Source organism: Cherax quadricarinatus, chromosome 44, assembly GCF_038502225.1.
Source record: "Cherax quadricarinatus isolate ZL_2023a chromosome 44, ASM3850222v1, whole genome shotgun sequence".
NCBI lineage: Eukaryota > Metazoa > Arthropoda > Malacostraca > Decapoda > Parastacidae > Cherax > Cherax quadricarinatus.
This window is the reverse complement of record NC_091335.1, coordinates 7,999,120-8,024,759: the sequence shown is the minus strand read 5'-3', so window position 1 is coordinate 8,024,759 and position 25,640 is coordinate 7,999,120. Positions and strand designations below refer to the sequence as shown.

The 25,640-nt window shown below is 39.7% G+C and overlaps 1 protein-coding gene across 4 annotated transcripts in view; it reads right to left on the bottom strand.

Annotated features, from left to right (window-relative positions):
- Positions 1 to 25,640, bottom strand: part of LOC128697378 (afadin-like) — a 349,288-nt gene that overhangs the window by 173,421 nt on the left and 150,227 nt on the right. For all 4 annotated transcript variants that reach the window (XM_070094069.1, XM_070094067.1, XM_070094070.1 and 1 more), the window contains 3 exons: positions 23,484 to 23,623; positions 22,616 to 22,759; positions 20,781 to 20,895 (listed from right to left, as the gene is read on the bottom strand). In XM_070094069.1, the coding sequence (XP_069950170.1) occupies positions 20,781 to 20,895; positions 22,616 to 22,759; positions 23,484 to 23,623 (399 nt within the window). The remainder of the gene's footprint in view (positions 1 to 20,780; positions 20,896 to 22,615; positions 22,760 to 23,483; positions 23,624 to 25,640) is intronic.

The following is a 25,640-nucleotide window of genomic DNA, read 5'->3' as shown; positions in this document are numbered from 1 at the left end:
TCCTGCTGATTCTCTTTATTTTTGCATTAACACTACAGACATCACATATTCTCACAGTGTAAGTACGCTGTACTCAAGACCGCTGTACTCGACTATATTCTGAATTTTCTGAAGTTAGATAACTGTAATTTGAAAAGATAGTTATATCGTTATAATGCCAACTGTAAAGATAATGATACCTATATACTGAAACGCCAATGATGAATATTTATCTTTGATGAGTTCTGAAAGTTTCTCTCCCAGAATGTGGCTTTAAGCCAGGGTCGTCCTGTGCTTGCCTAGTTAACCAGGCTGTTGTTGCTGCTGGTGGTCCGCTGCCTCACATATCCATCACAGACTGGTTGATCTGGCACCTGGTAAAGATACTCGTTCAGTTTCCTTTTGAAAACTTTTACACTTGTCCCAGCATTGTTTCTGATATCTTTTGGTAAGATGTTGAATAATAGTCTGGGGCCACGACGTTGATAGTTCTCCCTTACTGCGCCCACGACGTTGATAGTTCTCCCTTACTGCGCCCACGACGTCCCTGTTTTTCACTGTTTATTATGCACCTCCTCCCATATTTCACTCCAGTATATTATTATGGCAATGTGCAGATTTGGGGACAAAGCCCCAAGTACTTTCCAGGTATATATTATCATTCTCTCTCCTTCGCTCCAGTGAGTACATACTCCTCCAGGTATACTCCAGGTATCAGTCGAAGTCAGTGATGTGTCAACTATTTTGACTAGAATGTATATTTCCTCTACTGCAGTATTTTCACTCACTGTTAAGTTCCTCACAGACTCTTCTACTCACCGTCTGTAAAATCTCCTAATCCGCGTTATTGTAATTAGTCGTAACACCCGCTCCTTTACGGTCATTTCCATTTGAATAATGCCATAGAGGTGGTAGTAATGTGGTAATGCTCGAGGGGTGCCAGACTAACTAGGTAAAGGGAGTCAGGGGTCAATGACCAGGGGTGTCGCTGTGAGGGACGTTATGGCACTCGAGGGACCACCACCAAACCTGCCCCGCAAGAGAGACCAACACTACACACCTTCACACTGCACTATCATACCTGATCTGTTCAAAACAAACAATATAACTGGATTTATTACATCAACTGTACGAACAGTTGATTGAAGAAGTGCGTATGTACTCGCCAAACTGGGGATGTGGGGGGTCGAACCTTGATTCCTGGCCCCATACTCGTATTTATGTTACCTGTTTGGAGCTAAAGGAGCACAGCTATGCTTAGGGTGCCATGGCTTCTTTGCTTCATTCAGCACATATATTCGTTTCAGTTCTCTTGAAACTAATTCCACTGCTCGCTAACACAATTTCCCTGTATGAACTGCTTTTTTCTACACTGTTTACAACTATGGCCTCTTGTATTCCATATTTTTTCTCTATTTTACAACCTTACATGTGATTAACATGTATCCTTTTCTGCTAGCCAACGAAAGCATTCTTAGTATCTTATTCAGTCTCTCTTCGTAATTCATTTTCTGTTTTGCTCTGTAAACATGTTGTATCACATTATTGCACATTCATGGGGAAGCGCTAAATATGTGGGGATCAAACAGCACCTGGGAAATGTGAGGTGCTCTGTTCTAGATTCGCCGGTAAAATCGCCCGGCACGGGCCTGTTCCAAGAGGTGGCCCGGCCTTGGCTCCCTATCGCGGGAGTGTCTCAGACCAATGTCTGTCATAGGAGGAGGTACAAGTACCTCCTCGTCTTCTGGGACCAGCTGTCCCCAGGCCTAGCCCCATTCTCTGCCCCCACGGGGCTCGCAGGGAGAAGCTAGGCACCTTGGGCTGCCACAAACCCCGCCCACACTGGTCTCGAAGGGTGCGACAACTTGCATAGCAGCAGACGATGTCAGGAGGTGCAAAGGCAGCAAGCACTACAGGATCCTTTTAGAGCCACACCCCAGCTTTAAGCCGAAGCCCGAGCACTGGGGAAGCTCAAGAATGCCTCTGGCTGCGAGTGTTGCTGCTGCTACTTGCCCGTTGCACTCTCTACTCTGGTTCAACTCAGGAAGGACGAAGATAGCTCTAATTCCTTTGATAAAGAGTTCACAACCGGCATCAAAGCATCCCCCCCCCTTAAGTGAAAAAACAAATAAACACAAAAACAATAAACAATTCAGAGCTCACTAAAGGAGAAGCAACAAGGAGAAATTTAATGAAAAGTATCTACAGGAAACCTAACAAAAAAATATTTATTTCACATGAAGTAAAAAAAAAGAAATTCCAAGAAAATGGAAAAAGTTAATTAAAGCAAGAAGAGAAACTTGAAGGTAATACCAGACAAGAAGAGATTCCCTAATGAAATATTCCCTCAGTCCTAGCTGACTGGCGCCAGACATGCTGGCTGGGAAGAAAACTCTCGTATTCTATATATCTTGTGTACTCACTGTATAACTATATTTCTCTACTATATTTCATCTGCCAGCCTAGGCTGGGACACTTCAGTAGGGTAATGATGACATCGTCAAGGACTCCATTAAAGGCTTCAGCAGCTACGGCGGCTTCAAAGGTTTTATTGCAGCCGAGCTGGAGTTACTATTAATTGGGACATACATACATGCATATATATCGTGTCGAATAGGTAAAACTGGTCATTTAACAAGAATTAATTTAAAATTAAGTTCTAAAATTTTATTTTATAAGTTTAAAAATATATTTTTTTCATTTACGGTAATGTAAAATTTAATATTTTTGTAGCAAAAAACCTTAGAAAAATTATCTAACCTTATTTTAACAAGTGCAATTTAGCCTAATCCAACTAAATGTATTTTAGATAAGTTGACAATAATTTAATAATAAACACAATAAAATATATTTTTTCGCTAGGTTCAGAATGATTTTTGCGAAATTATTGCATACACAAATTTTCGCTGCCTTATTCGGCAATAAGACCGTTGCTATTTAAGCCAAAATCGCAAGTTATACCTATTGGGCACGACATTTACATTATATATATATTATATATATATATATATATATATATATATATATATATATATATATATATATATATATATATATATATATATATATATATATATATATATAAACTACATACATGAATTAGTACATAAGCGTTGAATCAAAATAATACACATACTGGCGTTAGTCTCGCCACAACCAGCCTCAACATCATGAACAAACTCTACTTCACTTGTGCTAAGTACTACCCACTAAGTGGAGGCTGACCCAAGAGAAGTTGGGCAGGGCTAAACTGCATTACATTAGCTACATGAATTTATCTGTATATGCGGCCATACGCTGTTAAGTCAGTGGATGACTGCTAGTGACTGGACTATATATATCATGTCTAGGATAATATATCAGAGCCAAGTTTCTTTCCAACTCTGCACTCAACCTACAACTTAATCCAACTTTCACTTGCATTACTGACGGACAAAGAGGTTGGGCGTCGACGTAAACAGTGTAAAGGGGGAGCTGAAAGGTCAATGTTTGTTACGTAATGAAGGCTCGCTAACAACCAGGGTCTTGTTAGCTGCGAAGAACAATGGCTTGCACACCACACTTTTAATCATCAGCAACACGTAAATGTGGTGATACTCTAAGTTTTTTTTTATGCACTCGTAACAACGAGAACATGTAGTTACTTGCATTCTCTTTCACTCTCCCCACATCTTTCCTTTATCATCCAATCTTCTTAGGGTACCGCATAACAAAGGCTATGTTCCCTCTCCCTCTCTGTATACATCAACCCTCTTGCATACCTGTGACTGGTTTTCATTTTTCTACCTTTGCAGCCCTGCCCGAGGCCAGGCTTTTCTGTTGATTGCTTGTTCAATCATGCTGTTTGTGTTGGCGGCCTGCTGGACCATATAGTTTTCACAGCGTTGTTATTTTGCATTTAGCGAAAGTAGTGATTGAAAACTTCTGATACCTGCTGGCAGCAGGTTGAATATTCTTGAACTATGGATACTGACATTGTTTCCTTACTGATCATTTGGTGCCCCAGATTTTCACTGGGTGAATTTTACACTTCCGTATCTTTCACTCCAGTAATATTATGGTATCACGTAGACTTGGGACTAGGCCCTCCAGTATCATCCATGAATTTATCATCAGGTATCTCTCTCCGCTCCAGAGTACATTTCAAGTACCTCGAAGTGTTCCCAATAGTTTAATGCTTCATTGGCTCTATGCGGGTAGTAAACAATCTCTGCACTTTTTCCAGCTCTGGTATCTCTCGTGCCTTGAAACTGTCATTACCTAACAGTATTCTAAACGAGACAGGAGTGATTTGAATATCAATATTGGCATTATTTCTCTTGAAGGGTCTCATTATCCATTATAATTTTTTCTGATCCTTGCCGGATATACTCTGTTGTGTACCCTACATTATAGGTCATCTGACATTATGCCCGGATCTTTTACATGTTCCTTTCGTCTATGAAATAGTCTTCCTGTGTTCTATATCCAGTACTTCTTTTGAGTTCTTCATTCTTTCCATATCTGAGCAGCTGGAATGTGTCACTGTCAGCATAGTTGCTGATCCCCTTACATGTGTTGTATAGCTTAGCTGAGTATCATAGTACCATCCATGTGTTTATAGAGACGATCCCTATTAGGCCTAGTGACTGTATGACGTCACGGGATGTGCATGAGTTAGTGGGACGCTCTACCTCACTCTCAGCCGACGCTTAGACCTACCAGGCAGTAACACGGCAGGCTGGGCCTCCCTTACCACAGTCTGACAATATATAGCATTACCATCCACAAGTGTGTTTATCTTCAACCATCATATCTCCTTCCGAACCCCCACGACATCATGACTGAACATATTTTCTAACGCTTCCTTGAAGACTGTTTACATTTGCTTGAAATTTTTCCCCCATCTTTCACCGAGGCGACTTTTATGCTTATTTTGGTATCGTCCGCAAAGGATCATGAAGATGTGGCTAGTGTTTGCATCTGTTTGATATGAAGATGAGAAACAGTAAAGGCGCCAGGGCCGTGCTTAGGGAAAACTGAACTTTTTACTGCAGTCTCCCACCGTTTACAACCAAATCTCCTGTAGTGTTCACCTGTACATAGTAGCTTTCCTGTAGTGTCCACCCTGTAAACACCAGCCCTCATGTAGTATTCACCATGAATACACCAGTCCTTTTGAAGTCACCCTGTACATACTAGACCTCTAGTGCCCATGTACACATTAGTCCACCTATAGTGCCCAGCTTGTACAGGTAAGCCCTGTAGTGCCCATGTACACATTAGAACACCTGTAAAGCCCAGCCTGTGCATGCCAGACCTCCCCTAATGTCCATGTACACACTAGGCAACCTGTAGTACCCATCCTGTACATGCCAACCTTCCTGTAATGTCCATCCTATACGTGCCAACCTTCCTGTAGTGTCCATCCTGTACATGCCAACCTTCCTGTAGTGTCCATCCTGTACACATCCACCCTAGTGTGACCTACAAGTTTAGTGTGGAGAGGAATCGTACAATCGATGCGGCGCTGAGCCACTCAGTAGACTAACATTGGATTAATTATTCATTACCAAGACCCTCCCTCGTAAGCGTACCCTGCCATCCCTGGCCACATAACTACTTCCTCTTGTCTTCCTCACTCCGATCGAAATTTATTCATATAAAATGTAGATACCCTAACTATAAGAAATAACAAAGCTAATATAGGAGGCCATTGTTGTTTTGATGGTCCTGGCCAGCAAGTAATAGCATCGTGCCTACTGGAAAGCAGAATTATCTATTGTCATTAATTATTTACCCCTACGTTCCATTGCTCCTCAGCAAGAGTTTGACTTTCATATATGTTATTTTGTGAAGCTATGCAGTCAAAATAGACTGCATCCGGCTAAATCAGTATGTTATACACACAAAAGGAACTGACATGTTTAACATACAGTGCCTTATGTAGAGAAAATAAATCATGGACGACCAAATGATGATAAAGCACTGAAAATGACTGCTACAATTATATCGTTATATTGCTCACATTTAAATTCTCAAATGCTTGAATCTAATCCTAATTTCATCAACATGATGGCGAAACTCTTCTCTCATCGATACAGTTCCCATAAAATAGTGATCGCCCTAACCTAACTCGTGTAGCTTTAAAAAGTTTAAATAATTCTAAAAATAGTTTATACAAATATGAGTGAGAATGGTTTAATGAGAGTAGAACCTGGCCAGCATGAGTCACTGGTCTTACGGCAGTGCTCCTAAGTTCGTATATTGTTATCGTTCAATGACTGTGATCAGCAAGGTTCTGTCCTGCCCTCCACTATGTTCTTATTCGCTAACATTAACGACCCTCACGGAACATCCAGTACCATACAGTCTTACCCACAAGAATTCCTTAGATTTTTTCCTCATATTTCGGTCACAAAGCCTCTGCATTTTTTCCTGTCATCCACTTTAAAGCCAAACTGCTTTCTGTCTAATCTTAATTCCGTCTCTATACTGATACATAATTCCTGCCTATTACGTTAAAGGAAACTCCTTCCGAATAAACCCTTTACTTCGTAGTTAATTGTAAGGCATATCAACAACATATTACAGTACTTTAGAATTCTTTACTAATTATAATACTCTACTTGTCTCTACCAACACTATATAAGTGTATAAGCCACTTCTCCGGCCATATGCTGTACTTTCTAAAAGAGTGATGAACTGAACACATCGAGTCCAGGCTGAGGGACTGATTACCCCAAACTACTCCTCTCCTTACCCCTCTCTGCTTTGTATTGGACTGATGAAGCCACTGTGTGGCGAAACGTTTCTTCGGCGTGTGTTGCATTAATTGCTTCTGATTTGTCCTGGAAATCTCGCACTTCTGCAGTTGTCAGTCAGTACTTCCATTAAGTTAGTAATTATATTCAGACTCGAAACATTTTTCACTTTTCATTTACTTAAGCTCTACGAAAATCTCGTTCATACTAAGGAATACATCATACTGTTTTATAGAGGCTGTCAAAGTTTTTATTTTGCGTGAAGTCTGTGCTAACGGTAAGATTTTAGTAAATTGTTGTTTTATAATGATACACACTAACAAGTAATAAACTACTAGTTTTCCATGGTCGCACATAATGCACTAACAAATTAAAATAGTTACCCTCTTAAAAATAGCAGTTTTCTTTGAGTACGCTGCTCACTAATGTTATTGGATAGACTGTTCCATTTCTCTCCATCACAACTTATCCTTACCAACACGTTGTATATTTTCGTTTATCCTTATTTACATTTATGTCTTTATATATTTATTCTCTACTATTTTCGCAACTGCAAAGTAAATGTCTACTGAGGATGAACCACTTTTTTTTCCTCATTTTTTTTTCTCGATGCAAGAATGTGGTACTTGTATGTAGATAAAGACCACGTGTGCAGTTCAAATTTTTCGCCACACGTGACTTCAGTCCTAATACAAAGACGCTAGAACAGGTATATATAATGCAAGAGGTCAGGTGACATATTGCAGGTAAAATACTGGATAATCTTTAAAATTAGGTTGGACAAATATATGAATTAGGCACATACTACATTGCTCTGTGGTGCGGCCTGGTATTTTCTAAAGGTAAGCAAGATAAGATTTTGTTCGGATTTCTAACCCTGGAAGGTTAGCCACCCAAGATAACCCAAGAGAGTCACTGCGTCATCGAGGACTGTCTTATTTTCATTGGGGTCCTTAAGAACATAAAGTATGAATACTACAGCAGGACTCAAGAAATCGTAATGACACGATTTCTTGAGTCATGTTGACGGCAGTGAAGGGACTTGAGCTAGAGTTCGTCACGGCCACGCTAGCTGGAGATTCGTCTGTAAAAACTTGCATTTGTGGTCACAGAGGTGCCTGTGCTAACTTTCCTATGGTGTAGAAATATACCTAGTTGGATGAATCTTATTGTGGCTAGCTGGTCTAGTGGCTAACGCGACGGGCTGGAGTTTTGAGACTCTATGACCGCGGGTTCAATCCCGGCCGGTGGTATGGTTTTTTTACTACAGCAGGCCTGTTGGACCACACTAGGCAGGTCCTTCACAGGATGTACCCCTCAAGGAAGGTTCCTTGATACTAGTGAGGGGCTGTTGATCTAGAGAACTGGATCTGTGCTCCAGTTCCCTGAATTAAACCTGAATACCTTCCACATCCCCCCACAGGCGCTATATAATCCTACGGGTTTAGCCCTTCCCTCTTGATTATAATAATTCACAGGATGCGACCCACACCAGTCTACTAACACCCAGGTACCTACCTGCTTGCTAGGTGAATGGGGACAACAAGTGTAAGGATACATGCCCGATGTTTTCACCTTTGCCGGGGATCAAACCACAGACACTCACTGTGTCATGGGCAGCGTTGCCTACCAGCCACGGGACACACAAGGTAGGCAGGTCCTACTGCCACTCAGTGGCAGCAGTAAGCATGATGTTGCTGGCTGGTGTCGCCTAAATGCAGTATCAAGGGTGGGTAGCAACTGCTTTCACAAGACTTAAAAAAGCAAAGCTATATCTGATTTTTGTGGGATGGTGCTAATTAATGCTATCCATGGCAGCCTCTTAACACTTTAAGTGTTGTAGGTCATTTTCACATATAATTAGCTTGACTTCTCCAAATTTTGTCAGGTGGCCCTGCTTGTTTCTGTGCTGGACACAGACATTGTTCTAATCATCTCTCTTACATGTACGTATTTGTGTGTTCACGTACTCTTCCCAATATTTTGCTTTCCCAGATACTTCATGTCCTCCACAAGGCATAACATTGATCCTTGCATTATTTATTTGTTCCTTACTAAATAGGTGACAAAAGACTAGGAGTATGTAGTTATTTTAAAATGACTGCCTCTTAAGGTTAGAGGTACATTTGATGATACATTGCTAATAGGCAGAACAATACATCTGGTTATGTTCCTTTGTAGAGTCGACACTTTCTGTTGAGAATGTGTGCTGTCCATTTCCTACAGTTGGCAATAAAGTGGAGAGAAGTGCAGTAGTTTAAATGTGCAATATATTCACATTCCCCTACAAAGATGTGTGGGCTGCATACTTTATATGTCTTAAAAAAGAATTCTATAATGACACCTCTTTTAGCTATCAGATAGTAAAAATGGAGAAAGTTGCTCTTGGACTTAGATTTTCTCTACACTTGGAATGAGTTTATCCTTGCTTGTGTAGAGTAGCACATCAAGGAATACCAACTGCTTGCATTTCTCTTCCTTAAGTGTGATTTTTATGATTAGCCTCAAGTTGTTGATTGCATTAACAACTTACTGTATATAGTCCAACACGTTGTTGATGGTATCAACTTAATGGGACTAATTACCTTATTCTCCTCATTTTTCACTGTTTTTTTCTGTATTGGTTTGAAAAAGCCACTGGCTGGCAAAACATTTCCTCAATAAAGATTTCCAAATGTTACACAAGTGTCTCATTCTTCAATTTGTCAGTTTTCTAAACCATTACATCCTAGTACAGTATCAAGAATGCTCTGCATGTCCGAGTCTCTTGGGCAAGATGACCAAATTATTATCAACGTAGTGCATCCAGGTGATTGAGTCAGGTATGATTGGCAGAACTGCACTAATGGATGAGCCCATGGCAAGATCAAACTGTTGCTCATACCCATGTCCCTCTAATCAATTATATCATTCACAGAGCTATACCCAATCAATAAAATCTTGGCATGTCACGTAGGTCCACAATGGCTTGATCAACAGGGGCATTTGTTTGTATTAGGTCTACAATAGCTTGAGCAACAGGAAAATTTTGTATACAGCATTATGATGTTGAAAGTTGAGTTTCTTGTCCTTAATATTGTATTCAATGATGCAATTTAGATCTGAATGTTTAAGGTACTCCTTAACCATTCAGGTGATCTTCCACACAAGTTTATGTTTGCCTGCACCTCAATGAGATTGTGATCAGCATGAATATTTGAGATTGTTAGACTTGGAGAGTTCCTCACTGCTCATGAGGATCAAATCGACAGTAATTTCATTTTGGGTAGGATCTATTATCTATTGGTTCAATGCAATTTTTTTTTGTCTTAGTAGATTCCTGGTATGTGTGCTGGGAAAGAGTAACTCAAGGAATTATTTCCAGTACACCACTATTGTCTATCATCTTCCACTTTATATTGTAAGGCTAAAGTGTGAGGAGGATAATATTTGATGTAGGACTCTCAAAATAGGTATCTATCTTCCTAATCTGTTCAGCGTATTCCTCTTATCACTGTCAACAGTGGTTGGCATGATACAGTACAACTTATACCGCAGTTGTCAATAAGTACCTCCATCATGGTTGTTTAATGCACCGATAATCAATGAGGTTGTAGTAAACAGAAGTGAATGCCAGAGTTGTGAAGAGATGTGGACTTAAAATATAACTAACCTGTAATATAAGGGAGATGACATGCTAGCTCTCTGTTGATGACACAATGCTTGTGTGAGATTTGGAAGATATGTTATATATGTTGGTGGAGTAGTTTGAGAGCGTGTGTAAAAGAATGAAGCTGTAATCTTACTCAGAAAAGAGCAAGCTGATTAAAGTAAGAAAAAGTCAAAGCAATGAAAGATTGGACATCAGATTAGAAAGAAGTTTGGTAAAAGTAACTGGAGTTGAAACCCCCAACTCGCAAGCCTCCAAATTCTTAAGCTACAACATTCACCAGTTTTACTGAATAGCCAAATGCAAATAGCTTTGATCATTTGCAAGTTGTTTTATGAACTAAGTACAGTACAGTATTTTGTTCCATAAGTGATCAGTGGATTAACACACCATAATCTCTCTCTTATTGTATACAGTATTCTTTCTTATAAATATCAATATTGACTACATTATAGTGATAAATGAGGGATTTTCTTTGAAACCCTAAATGAGCACAAAGCTGAAACAAAATTTATTATACAAACAGAATTTATTGATATTTTCAAATTCTAAATTTGGAAGGGCCTCTAGAACTTAAGCCTCATGAATTTGGAGGTTTGAGTGTGAGTATTTAGATAGTATCTATGAATTGTGCACTGACAGATGAACGTATGAATAATAAGGTGAATCAAAGATGAGGAAAAAAAAAAAGCAACTGGGATAATGAGAGGTTTGTGGAAAGACAGCTAAGCTTAAGTTTGGAGATAAGTACAATGCTTAAGGATATTGTATTTTGGCAGATCACTGGAACTGTGATGTCTATGTGCTTCTAGAAACAGAGCTAAAGAATGAGTGATGGTGACTGCTTTTCCTTCCAAGAAAACCACCAATTCATTAAAATAAATATAGTATAAACTTCTAAATGGGGCGACTAAAATGCCAGGAGCAAGAGGATAGTAACCCTTTATTCTGTATAAATTACTAAATGTAATAAGAAATTGGTTAGCTGTATGTTCTTGCAGGGGGTTGATTCAGCCTCTAACTCCTATCAAGAGGCAATACAGAGTTCAGGCATACAGGGCTTAATCATATCTAATATTGAAACTGTCTACAGTACAGGTTGAGTATCCCTTATTCAAAATGCTTGGGGACAGAAGTCTCAGATTTTCGAATACAATAGGGGCCCACATATACGGCAAGTTAGGTTCCAGGCTACTGCCGGAAAGCAGACATCGATGGAAAGCAGAATGTCATTTTTTACCACTTATAAATGCATATAAATGCCAGACAACATGTTTACACTAACTTATATAAAGTTAGTAATAGAACTAGGCATTAAAACAATAAAATGTAAAATAATACACATTGCATTCATTACTTATTTGTAGTCTTAATGTAGGGCGAGAGGTGAGGAGTTCTTATTTGTAGGAAGTCAGGTGTAGGTAGCCCTGGCTTCCCGTCCCAAACTTAATAGTATATGATACTTAAAGCAACCCAGAGGGATAAAATACACATACAGTACTCTCATTATTTACCTTAAAATATATGTAGTCTTAATGTAGGATGAGAGTTGAGTAGTATTTATTTGTAGGAAGTCAGGTGTAGGTAGGTGGTAGATGTAGCTATGTAGTCCACCTGGCTGCACCTACCTACATAGCTACACAATATTTAATGCAGCCCACAGCCATATTATTACAATCGACATATTTCTTTCACTGAGTTTAATCTTTTCAAACAACTACCTTTAGATGCCATCATAAACAAAGGGAGAATTAATGAATAATTCATGCTGAGAATTGTAAACAAAAGTGTTGTGTGTTATGGGGAGTGACTGGGCCAAAAGCAGATTCACACACATTTTCTCTGGTGCTGGACCTCTCATATCTATCATTCTAGTATGCTGCTATGGCAGTATGCAGATCTGGGACCAGGCCCTAGAGTAATTTCCAGGTATATTCTTCTTTCTTTCAATACACTGGCCGTATCCCACCGAGGCAGGGTGACCCAAAAGGAAAAACGAAAGTTTCTCCTTTTAAATTTAATAATTTATACAGGAGAATGAGTTACTGGCCCCTTACTCCTGGCATTTTAGTCACCTCTTACGACACACATGGCTTACAGAGGACAAATTCTGTTCCATTTCCCCATGGAGATAAGTGGAAATAAACAAGAAAAGAACTAATAAGAAAAATATAAGAAAACCCAGAAGGGTGTGTGTAGAGATGTGTGTGTGGAGATGTCCTGTTTAAGGGCAATGTGTGGTGTAAATATTATGCAGAAAATTCGGAGTGTGGAAATTAGGAGAAGGTGTGGAGTTAATAAAAGTATTAGTCAGAGGGCAGAAGAGGGGTTGTTGAGGTGGTTTGGTCATTTAGAGAGAATGGATCAAAGTAGAATGACATGGAGAGCATATAAATCTATAGGGGAAGGAAGGCGGGGTAGGGGTCGTCCTCGAAAGGGTTGGAGAGAGGGGGTAAAGGAGGTTTTGTGGGTAAGGGGCTTGGACTTCCAGCAAGCGTGCGTGAGCGTGTTAGATAGGAGTGAATGGAGACGAATGGTACTTGGGACCTGACGATCTGTTGGAGTGTGAGCAGGGTAATATTTAGTGAAGGGATTCAGGGAAACCGGTTATTTTCATATAGTCGGACTTGAGTCCTGGAAATGGGAAGTACAATGCCTGCACTTTAAAGGAGGGGGTTTGGGATATTGGCAGTTTGGAGGGATATGTTGTGTATCTTTATATGTGTATGCTTCTAGACTGTTGTATTCTGAGCACCTCTGCAAAAACAGTGATAATGTGCGAGTGTGGTGAAAGTGTTGAATGATGATGAAAGTATTTTCTTTTTGGGGATTTTCTTTCTTTTTTGGGTCACCCTGCCTCGGTGGGAGACGGCCGACTTGTTGAAAAAAAAAAAAAAAAAATATATATATATATGCTTGTACATACATGTTTAGTGTGACCTAAGTGTAAGAAGAAATAGCAAGACATACCCGAAATCTTGCACGTTTACGAGACAAAAAAAAAGACAACAGAAATCCTACCATCATGTAAAACAATTACAGTACAGGTTTTTGTTTTACACTCACTTGGCAGGACGGTAGTACCTCCCTGGGTGGTTGCTGTCTACCAACCTACTACCTACGTTCCAGGTATATATCATATATATACGTATACTGTACAGCCACTCCTCACTTCGTGATGTACAGTGGACCCCCGGTTTTCGTAATTAATCCGTTCCAGAGAGAGTGACTAAACCCGAATCTGACGAATTCCAAATTAATTTTCCCCATGAGAAATAATGTAAATCCAATTAATCCGTTCCCGACACCCAAAAGTATTAAAAAAATCCTTTTTTTTTTTTTTTTAGAGATACACATTTCCCTACACAGAAAACAATGAGACATGCAGAATAAAACATTAGTAAAATGACACTTACCTTTATTGAAGATGAGTGATGAAACGGGAGGAGGGGAGAGGATGGAGATGTACTATTGTTTGGAAGGGGAATCCCCCTCCATAAGGGCTTCAGGTACCAAGTCCTTTTCCGGGGTTACTTCCCTTCCTTGTTTTTTAATGCCACTAAGACCAGCTTGAGAGTCTCTGGACCCTTGTCGCTCAAAAAAGTGTTCCAGAGAGGTCTGTTTTTGGCATTTCTTTGAAACTTCCCTAAAATGGGACATAACATTGTCATTGTACATGTTGCCAACACGGCCTGCAACAGCTTTGTCAGGGTGATGTTCATCCATAAATGTTTGCACCTTTGTCCACATTGTACATATGTCCTTAATCTTTGAAGAAGGTGTCTTCCTCCATCTCTTTTCCTCCTCCTCTGAAGCAATTTCCTGAGCTGTGGTATGTTGCTGTTGCAGATGAAGGTCTTGCAGCTCTGTAGTGGTTAGCTCTTCATCGTGGTCCTCCACCAACTCTTCCACATCCTTGAAACTCACATCCGACTCCATGGAATTCCCCAATGCCACAATAGATTCCACAACGGGCATAGGCTCCTCAGGGTTAGCCCCAAACCCTTCAAAATCCCTCTGTTGTACACATTGTGGCCACAATTTTCTCCAAGCAGAGTTCAAAGTTCTGGAAGTCACTTCCTCCCAAGCCTTACCTATGAAGTTTATGCAACTGAGGATACTGAGGTGATCTTTCCAGAACTCTAAGGGTCAATTCAGTGTCTGAGGTCACTTCAAAGAACTTTTGAAACACTGCTCTGGTGTACAGTTTTTTGAAATTTGAAATGACCTGCTGGTCCATGGGCTGGAGGAGTGGAAATAGGGGGCAAGAACTTCACTTTGATGAAACGAAACTCTTGCACCATTTGCTCTTCCAAGTCTGGAGGATGAGCAGGAGCATTGTCCATTACCAGGAGGCACTCGAGTTCCAATTTATTTTCCAGGTGGTATTTTTTCACAATGGGGCCAAACACGTCATGGAACCAATCAAGGAAAATGTCCCTCATGACCCATGCCTTACTGTTTGCCTTCCACATCGCACAATTTACTCTTGATGACACTGTTTTTCTTGAACACTGGGATTTTCAGTGATACACCAGTTAAGGCTTCACTCTGAAATCCCCAACAGCATGACTACAAAATTCTTTTTTGTTAGCCTGTCTTTCATAGGCTTGTGTCCTGGGAGTGCCTTTTCCTCCTGAGTAATGTAGGTCCTCTTTGACATTTTCTTCCAAAAGAGGCCTGTTTCGTCACAATTGAATACTTGTTGGGGTTTGAATTTTTCAGCCTTTATATACCCTTTGAAGTTATGAACATATTTTTCAACTGCTTTTTTGTCAGAACTGGCAGCCTCACCATGCCTTATCACACTGTGTATACCACTATTATTCTTAAATCTCTCAAACGAGCCTTTGCTGGCCTTAAATTCACCAATATCAGCACTAGTTCCACGCATTTTCTTTACGAGATCATCGTGCAACTGCCTTGCCTTTTCACATATTATTGACTGCATAACACTATCTCCTGATAACTGTTTCTCGTTGAGCCACACCAACAACAAAGTCTTGACATCGTCCAGTATTTGTGATTTCTGTTTTGTAAGCACATTTGCACCTTTCGCAACAACAGTTTCCTTGATTTCCTTTTTCTTGGCCAGGATAGAAGCAATGGTTGTATGGGGCTTGTTATACAACCTGGCCAGCTCGGCAACACACACTCCAGTTTCACATTTTGCAATGATCTCGTTCTTGAATTCTAGTGTTTCTCACCCTCTTTACCAAAGGGCTGGCACTAGAAGCTTTCTTAGGGCCCATGGTGGCTTATTTAGCAGTTACAAGCACTAAAAAGAATTTAATAATACAAAATGTATTGTATGAACACGTGGGATCATCCTCACTGGCTGGTAAACAATGGCACACTGGCTGTACATGGAGTGCCCGGTCCGCTCAGGCCGCTTGAACACGTTCAGGACGAATGACTTATTCCGAGTTCAGTGACGATTAGTGAGCCAATATTTTGACGAAAAAATGTTACTTTTTTTTTTTTTCAACAAGTCGGCCGTCTCCCACCGAGGCAGGGTGACCCAAAAAAGAAAGAAAATCCCCAAAAAGAAAATACTTTCATCATCATTCAACACTTTCACCACACTCACACATTATCACTGCTTTTGCAGAGGTGCTCAGAATACAACAGCTTAAAAGCATATACGTATAAAGATACACAACATATCCCTCCAAACTGCCAATATCCCAAACCCCTCCTTTAAAGTGCAGGCATTGTACTTCCCATTTCCAGGACTCAAGTCCGACTTTATGAAAATAACCGGTTTCCCTGAATCCCTTCACTAAATATTACCCTGCTCACACTCCAACAGATCGTCAGGTCCCAAGTATCATTCGTCTCCATTCACTCCTATCTAACACGCTCATGCACGCTTGCTGGAAGTCCAAGCCCCTAGCCCACAAAACCTCCTTTACCCCCTCTTTCCAACCCTTTCGAGGACGACCCCTACCCCTCCTTCCTTCCCCTATAGATTTATATGCTTTCCATGTCATTCTACTTTGATCCATTCTCTCTAAATGACCAAACCACCTCAACAACCCCTCTTCTGCCCTCTGACTAATGCTTTTATTAACTCCACACCTTTTGCTAATTTCCACACTCCGAATTTTCTGCATAATATTTACACCACACATTGCCCTTAGACAGGACATCTCCACTGCCTCCAACCGTCTCCTCGCTGCTGCATTTACCACCCAAGCTTCACATCCATATAAGAGTGTTGGTACTACTATACTTTCATACATTCCCTTCTTTGCCTCCATAGATAACGTTTTTTGACTCCACATATACCTCAACGCACCACTCACCTTTTTTCCCTCATCAATTCTATGATTAACCTCATCCTTCATAAATCCATCTGCCGACGTCAACTCCCAAGTATCTGAAAACATTCACTTCTTCCATACTCCTCCCCAATTTGATATCCAATTTTTCTTCATCTAAATCATTTGATACCCTCATCACCTTACTCTTTTCTATGTTCACTTTCAACTTTCTACCTTTACACACATTCTCAAACTCATCCACTAACCTTTGCAATTTTTCTTTAGAATCTCCCATAAGCACAGTATCATCAGCAAAAAGTAACTGTGTCAATTCCCATTTTGAATTTGATTCCCCATAATTTAATCCCACCCCTCTCCCGAACACCCTAGCATTTACTTCTTTTACAACCCCATCTATAAATATATTAAACAACCATGGTGACATTACACATCCCTGTCTAAGACCTACTTTTACCGGGAAGTATTCTCCCTCTCTTCTACACACCCTAACCTGAGCCTCACTATCCTCATAAAAGCTCTTTACAGCATTTAGTAACTTACCACCTATTCCATATACTTGCAACATCTGCCACATTGCTCCTCTATCCACTCTATCATATGCCTTTTCTAAATCCATAAATGCAATAAAAACTTCCCTACCTTTATCTAAATACTGTTCACATATATGCTTCAATGTAAACACTTGATCTACACATCCCCTACCCACTCTGAAGCCTCCCTGCTCATCCGCAATCCTACATCCTGTCTTACCTCTAAATCTTTCAATTATAACCCTACCGTATACTTTTCCTGGTATACTCAGTAAACTTATTCCTCTATAATTTTTACAATCTCTTCTGTCCCCTTTCCCTTTATATAAAGGGACTATACATGCTCTCCACCAATCCCTAGGTACCTTCCCCTCTTTCATACATTTAAAAACAAAAGTACCAACCACTCCCCTATATCCCCCCCCCCCCCCGCCCCCCGCTTTTAACATTTCTGTCATGATCCCATCAGTTCCAGCTGCTTTACCCCCTTTCATTCTACGTAATGCCTCACGTACCTCCACCACACTTACATTCTGCTCTTCTTCACTCCTAAAAGATGGTATACCTCCCTGGCCAGTGCATGATATTACCGCCTCCCTTTCTTCCTCAACATTTAAAAGTTCCTCAAAATATTCTCGCCATCTATCTAATACCTCCCTCTCCCCATCTACTAACTCCCCTACTCTGTTTTTAACTGAGAAATCCATACTTTCCCTAGGCTTTCTTAACTTGTTTAACTCACTCCAAAATTTTTTTTTATTTTCATTAAAATTTCTTGACAGTGCCTCTCCCACTCTTTCATCTGCTCTCCTTTTGCACTCTCTCACCACTCTCTTCACCTTTCTTTTACTCTCCATATACTCTGCTCTTCTTATAACACTTCTGCTTTGTAAAAACCTCTCGTAAGCTACCTTTTTCTCTTTTATCACACCCTTTACTTCATCATTCCACCAATCACTCCTCTTTCCTCCTGCCCCCACCCTCCTATAACCACAAACTTCTGCCCCACATTCTAATACTGCATTTTTAAAAATATTCCAACCCTCTTCAACCCCCCCACTACTCATCTTTGCACTAGCCCACCTTTCTGCCAATAGTCGCTTATATCTCGCCCGAACTTCCTCCTCCCTCAGTTTATACACTTTCACCTCCCTCTTACTTGTTGTTGCCACCTTCCTCTTTTCCCATCTACCTCTTACTCTAACTGTAGCTACAACTAAATAATGATCCGATATATCAGTTGCCCCTCTATAAACATGTACATGTCCTAATATTACCTATTCCGATGACGACGTAATCCGGGGGTCCATTGTACTCGTTTACTGACAACTCGAACTTACGATGGGCTCTGACCGCATGCAATGTCTAAATAATGTATATTAGAGTTGATTTCCTCTATTCTGTTTATTACAATATACAGTACACTAATGTATAAACATTTAAAAATATACTAAAAATGTTATAAATGGTACAAGGGTGACATTAAAACACTATACAAATAACCCACACATAGAAGAGAGGAGCTTACAATGATGTTTTGGTCCATCTTGGACCATTTACATAGTCACATGAACGAAAAGAAGAGGGAGTATATATAGACCAGCAGACATGGATGGGACAAGAGAGTTGGTGGTGGTGGTAGTAGTAGTAGTCGTAGTAGTCGTAGTCATAGTAGTCGTAGTAGTAGTAGTCGTAGTAGTAGTAGTCATAGTAGTCGTAGAAGTAGTAGTCGTAGTTGTAGAAGTAGTCGTAGAAGTAGTCGTAGAAATAGTCGTAGAAGTAGTCGTAGTAGTAGTCGTAGTAGCAGTCGTAGTAGTAATCGTAGTAGTCGTCGTAGTTGGCAGCGTCAGTCAAATACTAAGAAAGAGGAGCACTACAAGGGAGCTAGGGGCCCACAGAGGGTAGGAGCAAGAACACAGAAGGGGGAAAAATAATGAAGGAACAAATACCAAGGCAGAAGAAAGAAAACCCAAAGGAGAAAGAGGAAAGAGGAAGAGGGGAGAAGAAGCAACAGGAATCAGGTTAGGTCACAGGTTGACATATGGTCGACATAAACCCACTACCATTACAGTATGCTCCTCGTTTAGAGAGAAATTCGTTTATCGACACTGTATTAGGAAAGGAGCTCTGTCATTAAGTGATGAGAGGCTGTGTATGTTTCTATATATATATCTAACCCCTTCTCCTGTTTTTCTTTTTGGGCCACCCTGCTTGGGCGGGATACAGCCAGTGAGTTAAAAGACAGAAAAGAACATATCTCTGTCTCTCTCCCTACTCTATTTAGTACATATTTAAGACTAAGGCATTCTCAGTAATTTACTGGCTCTTTGCAGACCATAAATGATCTCTGTATCTGTTCCAGCTCTGATATTTCTCCTGCTCTAAATGGGGCTGTCAACACTGAGCAATAGTCCAAATGAGGAAGCAACAGCAATTTGAAAAGTGTCACCACTGGCATTATTTCCCTTGTTTTGAAAGTTCTCATTACCCACCCCATCATCCTCCTGGCTGTCATGACCTTTGTCTTATTTTGTTCTTTGAAAGGAAAGTCAGCCAACATAATTATTCCCGAGTCTTTCACATGTTCTTATTGTTCTATTTGATGATGATCTTGGGTTCTGTATACAATGTTCCTTTTGAGTTCCTCATTCTTTCCACACCTAAGCAGTTAGAACTTATCAAGAGTGAATGTCATGTTGTTCTCCACTGCCCACTGGAAAGCACTGCTTGTATCTTCCTGTAATTTTTCATGCTTATTTTAGTGTCATCTGCAAATGATAATACAATATTGTGACGGGTGTTTATATCTACGTCTGCTATGAGGATGAGAAACAGCAAAGGTGCCAGCACAGTGCCTTGGTGAACTGAGCTTTTTAAAAACCTCACGGATACTGGAAGACAACACAAACAATACCTGCAGAGGAGAATCCAGCATAGGGAAAGGCAAGTGCAAAGATAAGTGAGAGTATCAGCTAAGCATGGTCTATGCAGCAAAGACCTGAAAATGTCCCCCGGGTGGAAAAATCTGCTGGACCCAAAATCAGGAAATATGGCCTGTTCAGCTATTGTGGGTATGGAGGACTTCGTCATGTGATATAGACAAAGCAAATCTTGGATGTAAAGCTCAGTATTTAAGTTAGTGTTGTTTCAATTATCCTCAGAAGGTACATCTTATATCTATATCTCATAATGATAAAGACCGAGCTATGTATTTGCCAGTAGTCATTCCCCATATCAGAGATAATCTCAAAGCACAGAAACCCTGTTGGGAGGCATCACACCAGATGACTGGTAGTTAAGAAATGCAGCCCTGAAGCTGGAGTCTGAGACTCTTAAATAAAAAGTAGGCAAATGCTAAAAACTTTAATGCTGAATGTTCTGAAAAAGTCAAATTAATAAACTAGCAAAAATTCTATTGCAAAGAAGCATCTGGCATTGCACTTTGTTAAATATATGTTGCATTAAAATGTTTTAATGGTCCAGTGCTCCAATAGGTCTCCTAAAAAAGCTTTAATTTTTGTCATCTGGTCACAGAGTATTAATTAAATGTATCTACTGTAACATATTAAACACAACATTTTAATTGACTTACCTCTGGAAGGTGGATGATTCATAAGAATGGCCAATGGACATTCATCATCATCAAGGATATATTCTTTTTGGGGGGATGTGGGCCCTCCATAACCATCATCATTTCCTATGACATTCTGGTAATAAGAATAAAGTGAGCATCATCTACTAAACAGTTGTCTGTCAGTGCATAATTACAAATTATATACAGTCTGTGAAACTTAAAAGTAATAAGCTATGTTAATATGTTAGACCAATATGCAAGATTTCAACAACAAATTTGCAAATCATCTTCACTACACATGGTCTTCCTCTTTTATATCTTTCTTCTAAGTGGAACTTAAAATGTATTTTCATGTTTTCTCCAAATACATTCATGTTACATGCATACACTACCTTCATACACGTACACACCATCATCATATACACACACACACTTTCCAGAATTCACTTGCTATGTAATCCACAAGATTCAGTTATGCAACATTTTCACTGAAGCCTATTTCCCAGACAGGATCAATTATTCACATTTTTATTTTTTGTTTTTGCTGTGCCCATTATCACTTTGCCTGGTACACTGCCCCTAAATTTAAAATTAACCAGATTTTATTTAAAAATACACACAATGGATTTTTCACACCCAAATCTGTTTACTGTCCAGTAAAACAGTTGTTTCTTATGATTCCAAATATTAAACAAGTTAGAGCAATAATTAATAATGCAGCACATTATATGGCCTAAAAACATAAGATTTTTCTCAAGAATTACTTGTTTTTTTTTTCAACAAACTGGCTGTATCCCACCAAGGCAGGGTACAGTGGAACCTCGGCACTTGAACTTAATTGGTTCCAGAAGGCTGTTCGAGTGCCAATCTGTTCGAGTACTGAACAAATTTTTCCCAACCAATTTTCTTTTTGGTTGGCTGTTACCACTAACCTTCTTAGGCCCCATGGTGACTTATCTACACAAATAATATAAAAAAAAGCACAAAAAAATGCGAAGAAACACGAAACAGTTTATAGCGAAGTTCTGGCAGGTAGTGTTTGTTTGGTCGAGTGCTGAGCAAAGGGTTGACTACAGAGTGATTTGTTTACCAAACAGTGTTCGAATACCGAATTGTTCAAGTACCGAGGTTCCACTGTAATTTATACAAGAGAAGGGGTTTCTAGTCCCTTGCTTCCTTAAATTACTTAAATACACACACAAAATATACAAAGGTTAAAGTTTCAATGTTTGAGACATGTGAAATTTTGTATTATCCATGACTTCAACATTCACAAAGTCTCTAGAAACCTAACCCATGCAAATTTCAGGTTTCAACTGTACTGTATAACCCAATGACTAACCAGTTTTATAACCCCATTTCCAAATTTTCTGAAATTTTATCTTTCTATTGCTCAAAACTCAATATTAATTTTACAGATTATTTCTTTCAGTTCAAGAAAACTGAAATTTCATAAAGCTGTGACTTAACATTGAAGGAGAAATTGTCCAGATCTAGAGATAAGTATTATGTTATGTAAATGATACATTATGTCATTCTACAGAACCAAACATAGATTTACCCTTAATTTAAGTTATTTCACTTTAAGCAAATTCACATATGTAGTGACCCATTTCTACCAATAATTTGTTTGAAGCCATATAAAGTTGCTCTCAGGTAATTGCCCAGGCAAAATTGTTTTTTAAGTCATTCTTTCATTATCATACTAAACTACTTTATACTGATATTCATAAGAAAGAATATGAAAGAAAACTGATTTTGGCATGAGAACTCCCACGAGAATATTTAGCAAGAAATCCTTGGTTGGTTTTCAATGTGTCTACTGCACTTCAGCATCAAAACTCCATCCTTACCTGCACAAGACAATAATTATTGGGATCCTCTTTATAAAGGCCATATTTATCTAACATTTCTCCCACCACACTGAGAGCATTATCTCGAATAGACAATAGTAGTGTCTTGTAAGGCACATCAGGACGGAGAGATTCACCATAAATCTGAAAACAGATAAAAAAAAAGTATACATTACAATCATTAAAATAATAATTCTTTAATTTTTAATTACTGTAAGTTTAATATATTCCTCCTCAAGCTTAGAAGTCAATAAAGAATCTGTAATAGGAAGCTGGCAACAAGTACTTCAGTACAGTACGATACATAGCATTTTTTTTTAATTAATGTAACGACTCTTACCTGTGCAGTGTACAGCATTTTTGTGTATATCTTCATATCATGCATAACTTATTTAATTAACAACCCTATTATCAATATTATTATTATTTCTGGGAAGCACTAAATCGGTAGGAGCCATACAGTGCCTGGAGAATTGGCAATAGGAAGCAATTGTGGAGGGTAACCACAATTCTTTGGATCAAGAGCTCTTCACTGTTGTCAAGACACCTTCCCTTGAAGAAACTGACAACCCAAACAATAAGGTTTTCTTCCTCAAAGAGTTTCTGAAAATTACTGACTGATTTTCATTAATTTCAGTCGAGTTACTTACTTTAAATGGAGTTGTCCTCCCTTTCCCTGGATCAAACCTGATAACCCACCATTTCCCAAGTGCTGTATGACCCCTATAGGTTTACTGCTAATGATTACTGTTGCTGCTATGGTGAAATAATAATGGATGATGATGATGACAACAATGGTGATGACACTTACTTACCTTCAGAGTGCCACCTGTATCAGGTCCACCATCTTTACTTTGGAATTGCTTACCTTCAGAGTGCCACCTGTATCAGGTCCACCATCTTTACTTCGGAACTGCTGTAGTTTTTTCTCCAGTTTCTGAGCTCTTCTTCGTCTCATCACCGCCTCAGGGTTACTGATGCTGCGCGTGAAACTTGTTTCTGGTAATTCTGTGAAGAGGTTTCAATAAATTCTTTAACTTAAAGCATTTATTGAAATAAGATTTACATTTTTTGCAAAAGATTAAATTTACTCTCTTACATTCACTTTAATGCTTATATTTCAAGCTAATTTAATTCAGAGCAACCCACACTGAACAAATTTGATAGCTTGAATCCTAGTCATTTTTCAAGATGTCCAACTTATGTGACACACATGATTATCTACAGCTTAAAATTTGGAAAACTACAATGAGACAAGTGGAATAGTTACTGCACTAAAGAGTAAGAAACCTATGTTATTTAATGGTCTACTATACTTGCTGAAATTCTTAAAAGTAAATAGAGAGAGAAACTTTAAAACAAATCGCTTGACCAAGAAAAGGCTGTGGGCCCAGACAAGTTGAGCCCAAGATTGCTGAGAAGATGTGCAGACCAGCTAGCAGCACCTCTAACTCGCATCTTTCAGCACTGCCTAGTACAGTGTAAATGGCCCTCTCTATGGAAAGAGGCAAATGTAGTCCCTGTTCACAAAAAGAAGAGCATAGCAGAAATCAGCAACTACAGACCAGTGTCACTCCTGTCAATCACTGGTAAGATTCTTGAGACAATAATCTCAAGATAAATGACAGAGTTTTTTGACTACCACTCACTACTTTGTGATCATCAATATGGCTTCAGGAAAGGTTACTCTGCTGCTGATCTGTTGTTAAACCTCTCCACTAAGTGGCACCAGTCACTGGATGAATCCAAAGTCAGCTGTGCGGTAGCACTGGACATTGCTGGCGCTTTCGACTGGGTGTGGCACCAGGGCCTCTTAGCAAAACTTCAAGCACTGGGAATTGCAGGCTCTACGCTATGTTTCCTCAGTGATTACCTTCATGGTAGATCTCTAAGTGTAGTTCTCAATGGAATGGAATCAGCAAGACATCCTATTGGGGCAAGTGTTCCACAAGGAAGCGTGCTGGGACCATTGTTATGGAATGTCTACTTCAACGACTTTCTTCATCTCATCCCAGAATCACATGCATATGCAGACGACTGTACACTGACATTCACTTATCCAAGAGAAGAAATGCCAGCTGCTCTAAGCTACATCAATCACCAGCTGAGAGCTATATCAGCTTGGGGAAATAGATGGCAAGTAACATTTGCACCTGAGAAAACGCAAATGATGATCATCTCTAGGCACCATGATGGTAATGCTGGTGCAGTAGTAAGGATGAATGGGAGGGTGTTGGCACCTGGAGAAGTTGATATCCTTGGGGTGAAATTTGACTCCAAACTAACCATGAAGAACCATGTTGTAAATCTTGCAAACAAGGCAGCCAGGAAGCTTACAGCACTTCGCCGTATCTCGCATCTGCTTGACAGTAGGGGTTGCAAGATTCTGTACGAGGCACAAGTATGCTCACACCTTGAGTATGCTCCACTTTCTTGGTTTGCCTGCCCCCCCTCTCATCTGCGACTGCTTGACAGAGTAGAGAACAGAGCAAGACGTCTCATCTCTCGCCTGGACCCATCCTGCATAGATCTGTCATTTCAGCAGAACCTTCATCATAGGAGGGATGTGGGTGGCCTTACTGTTATGTATAAGGCCAATATTGTCAAAGTACCACACTTGGATGCTCTTCGACGACAGCGTGAAACAAGCTTTTATGCCACATGACGGGCAGAAAGCAGCAACTTCACTCTGGCTGTACCCTTCTCCAGAACATCACTCCATCTGAGATCATATATACCCAGGATGACTCGAGTATGGAACACATTCGTACAGCATAATGATGTCAACAAGATAGTCAGTTGATCAAATGAAAATGCTGGCCCACAGATGGCTCCAATTTCATCCTGTTCCCTACTTGTATGTCTCATAACAATAAAAATGCTTTCAAATGAGCTGATGTAGGTAACAGCTCTTAGCTTGCCAATAAAGTTAGGAATCCTTAACCTGTAAATAGCTTGTCAATAAAGCTAGGGATCCTTAACCTTGTCAAACCCTGTGTAAAAAAAAATGCCAGGTAAAACCCCT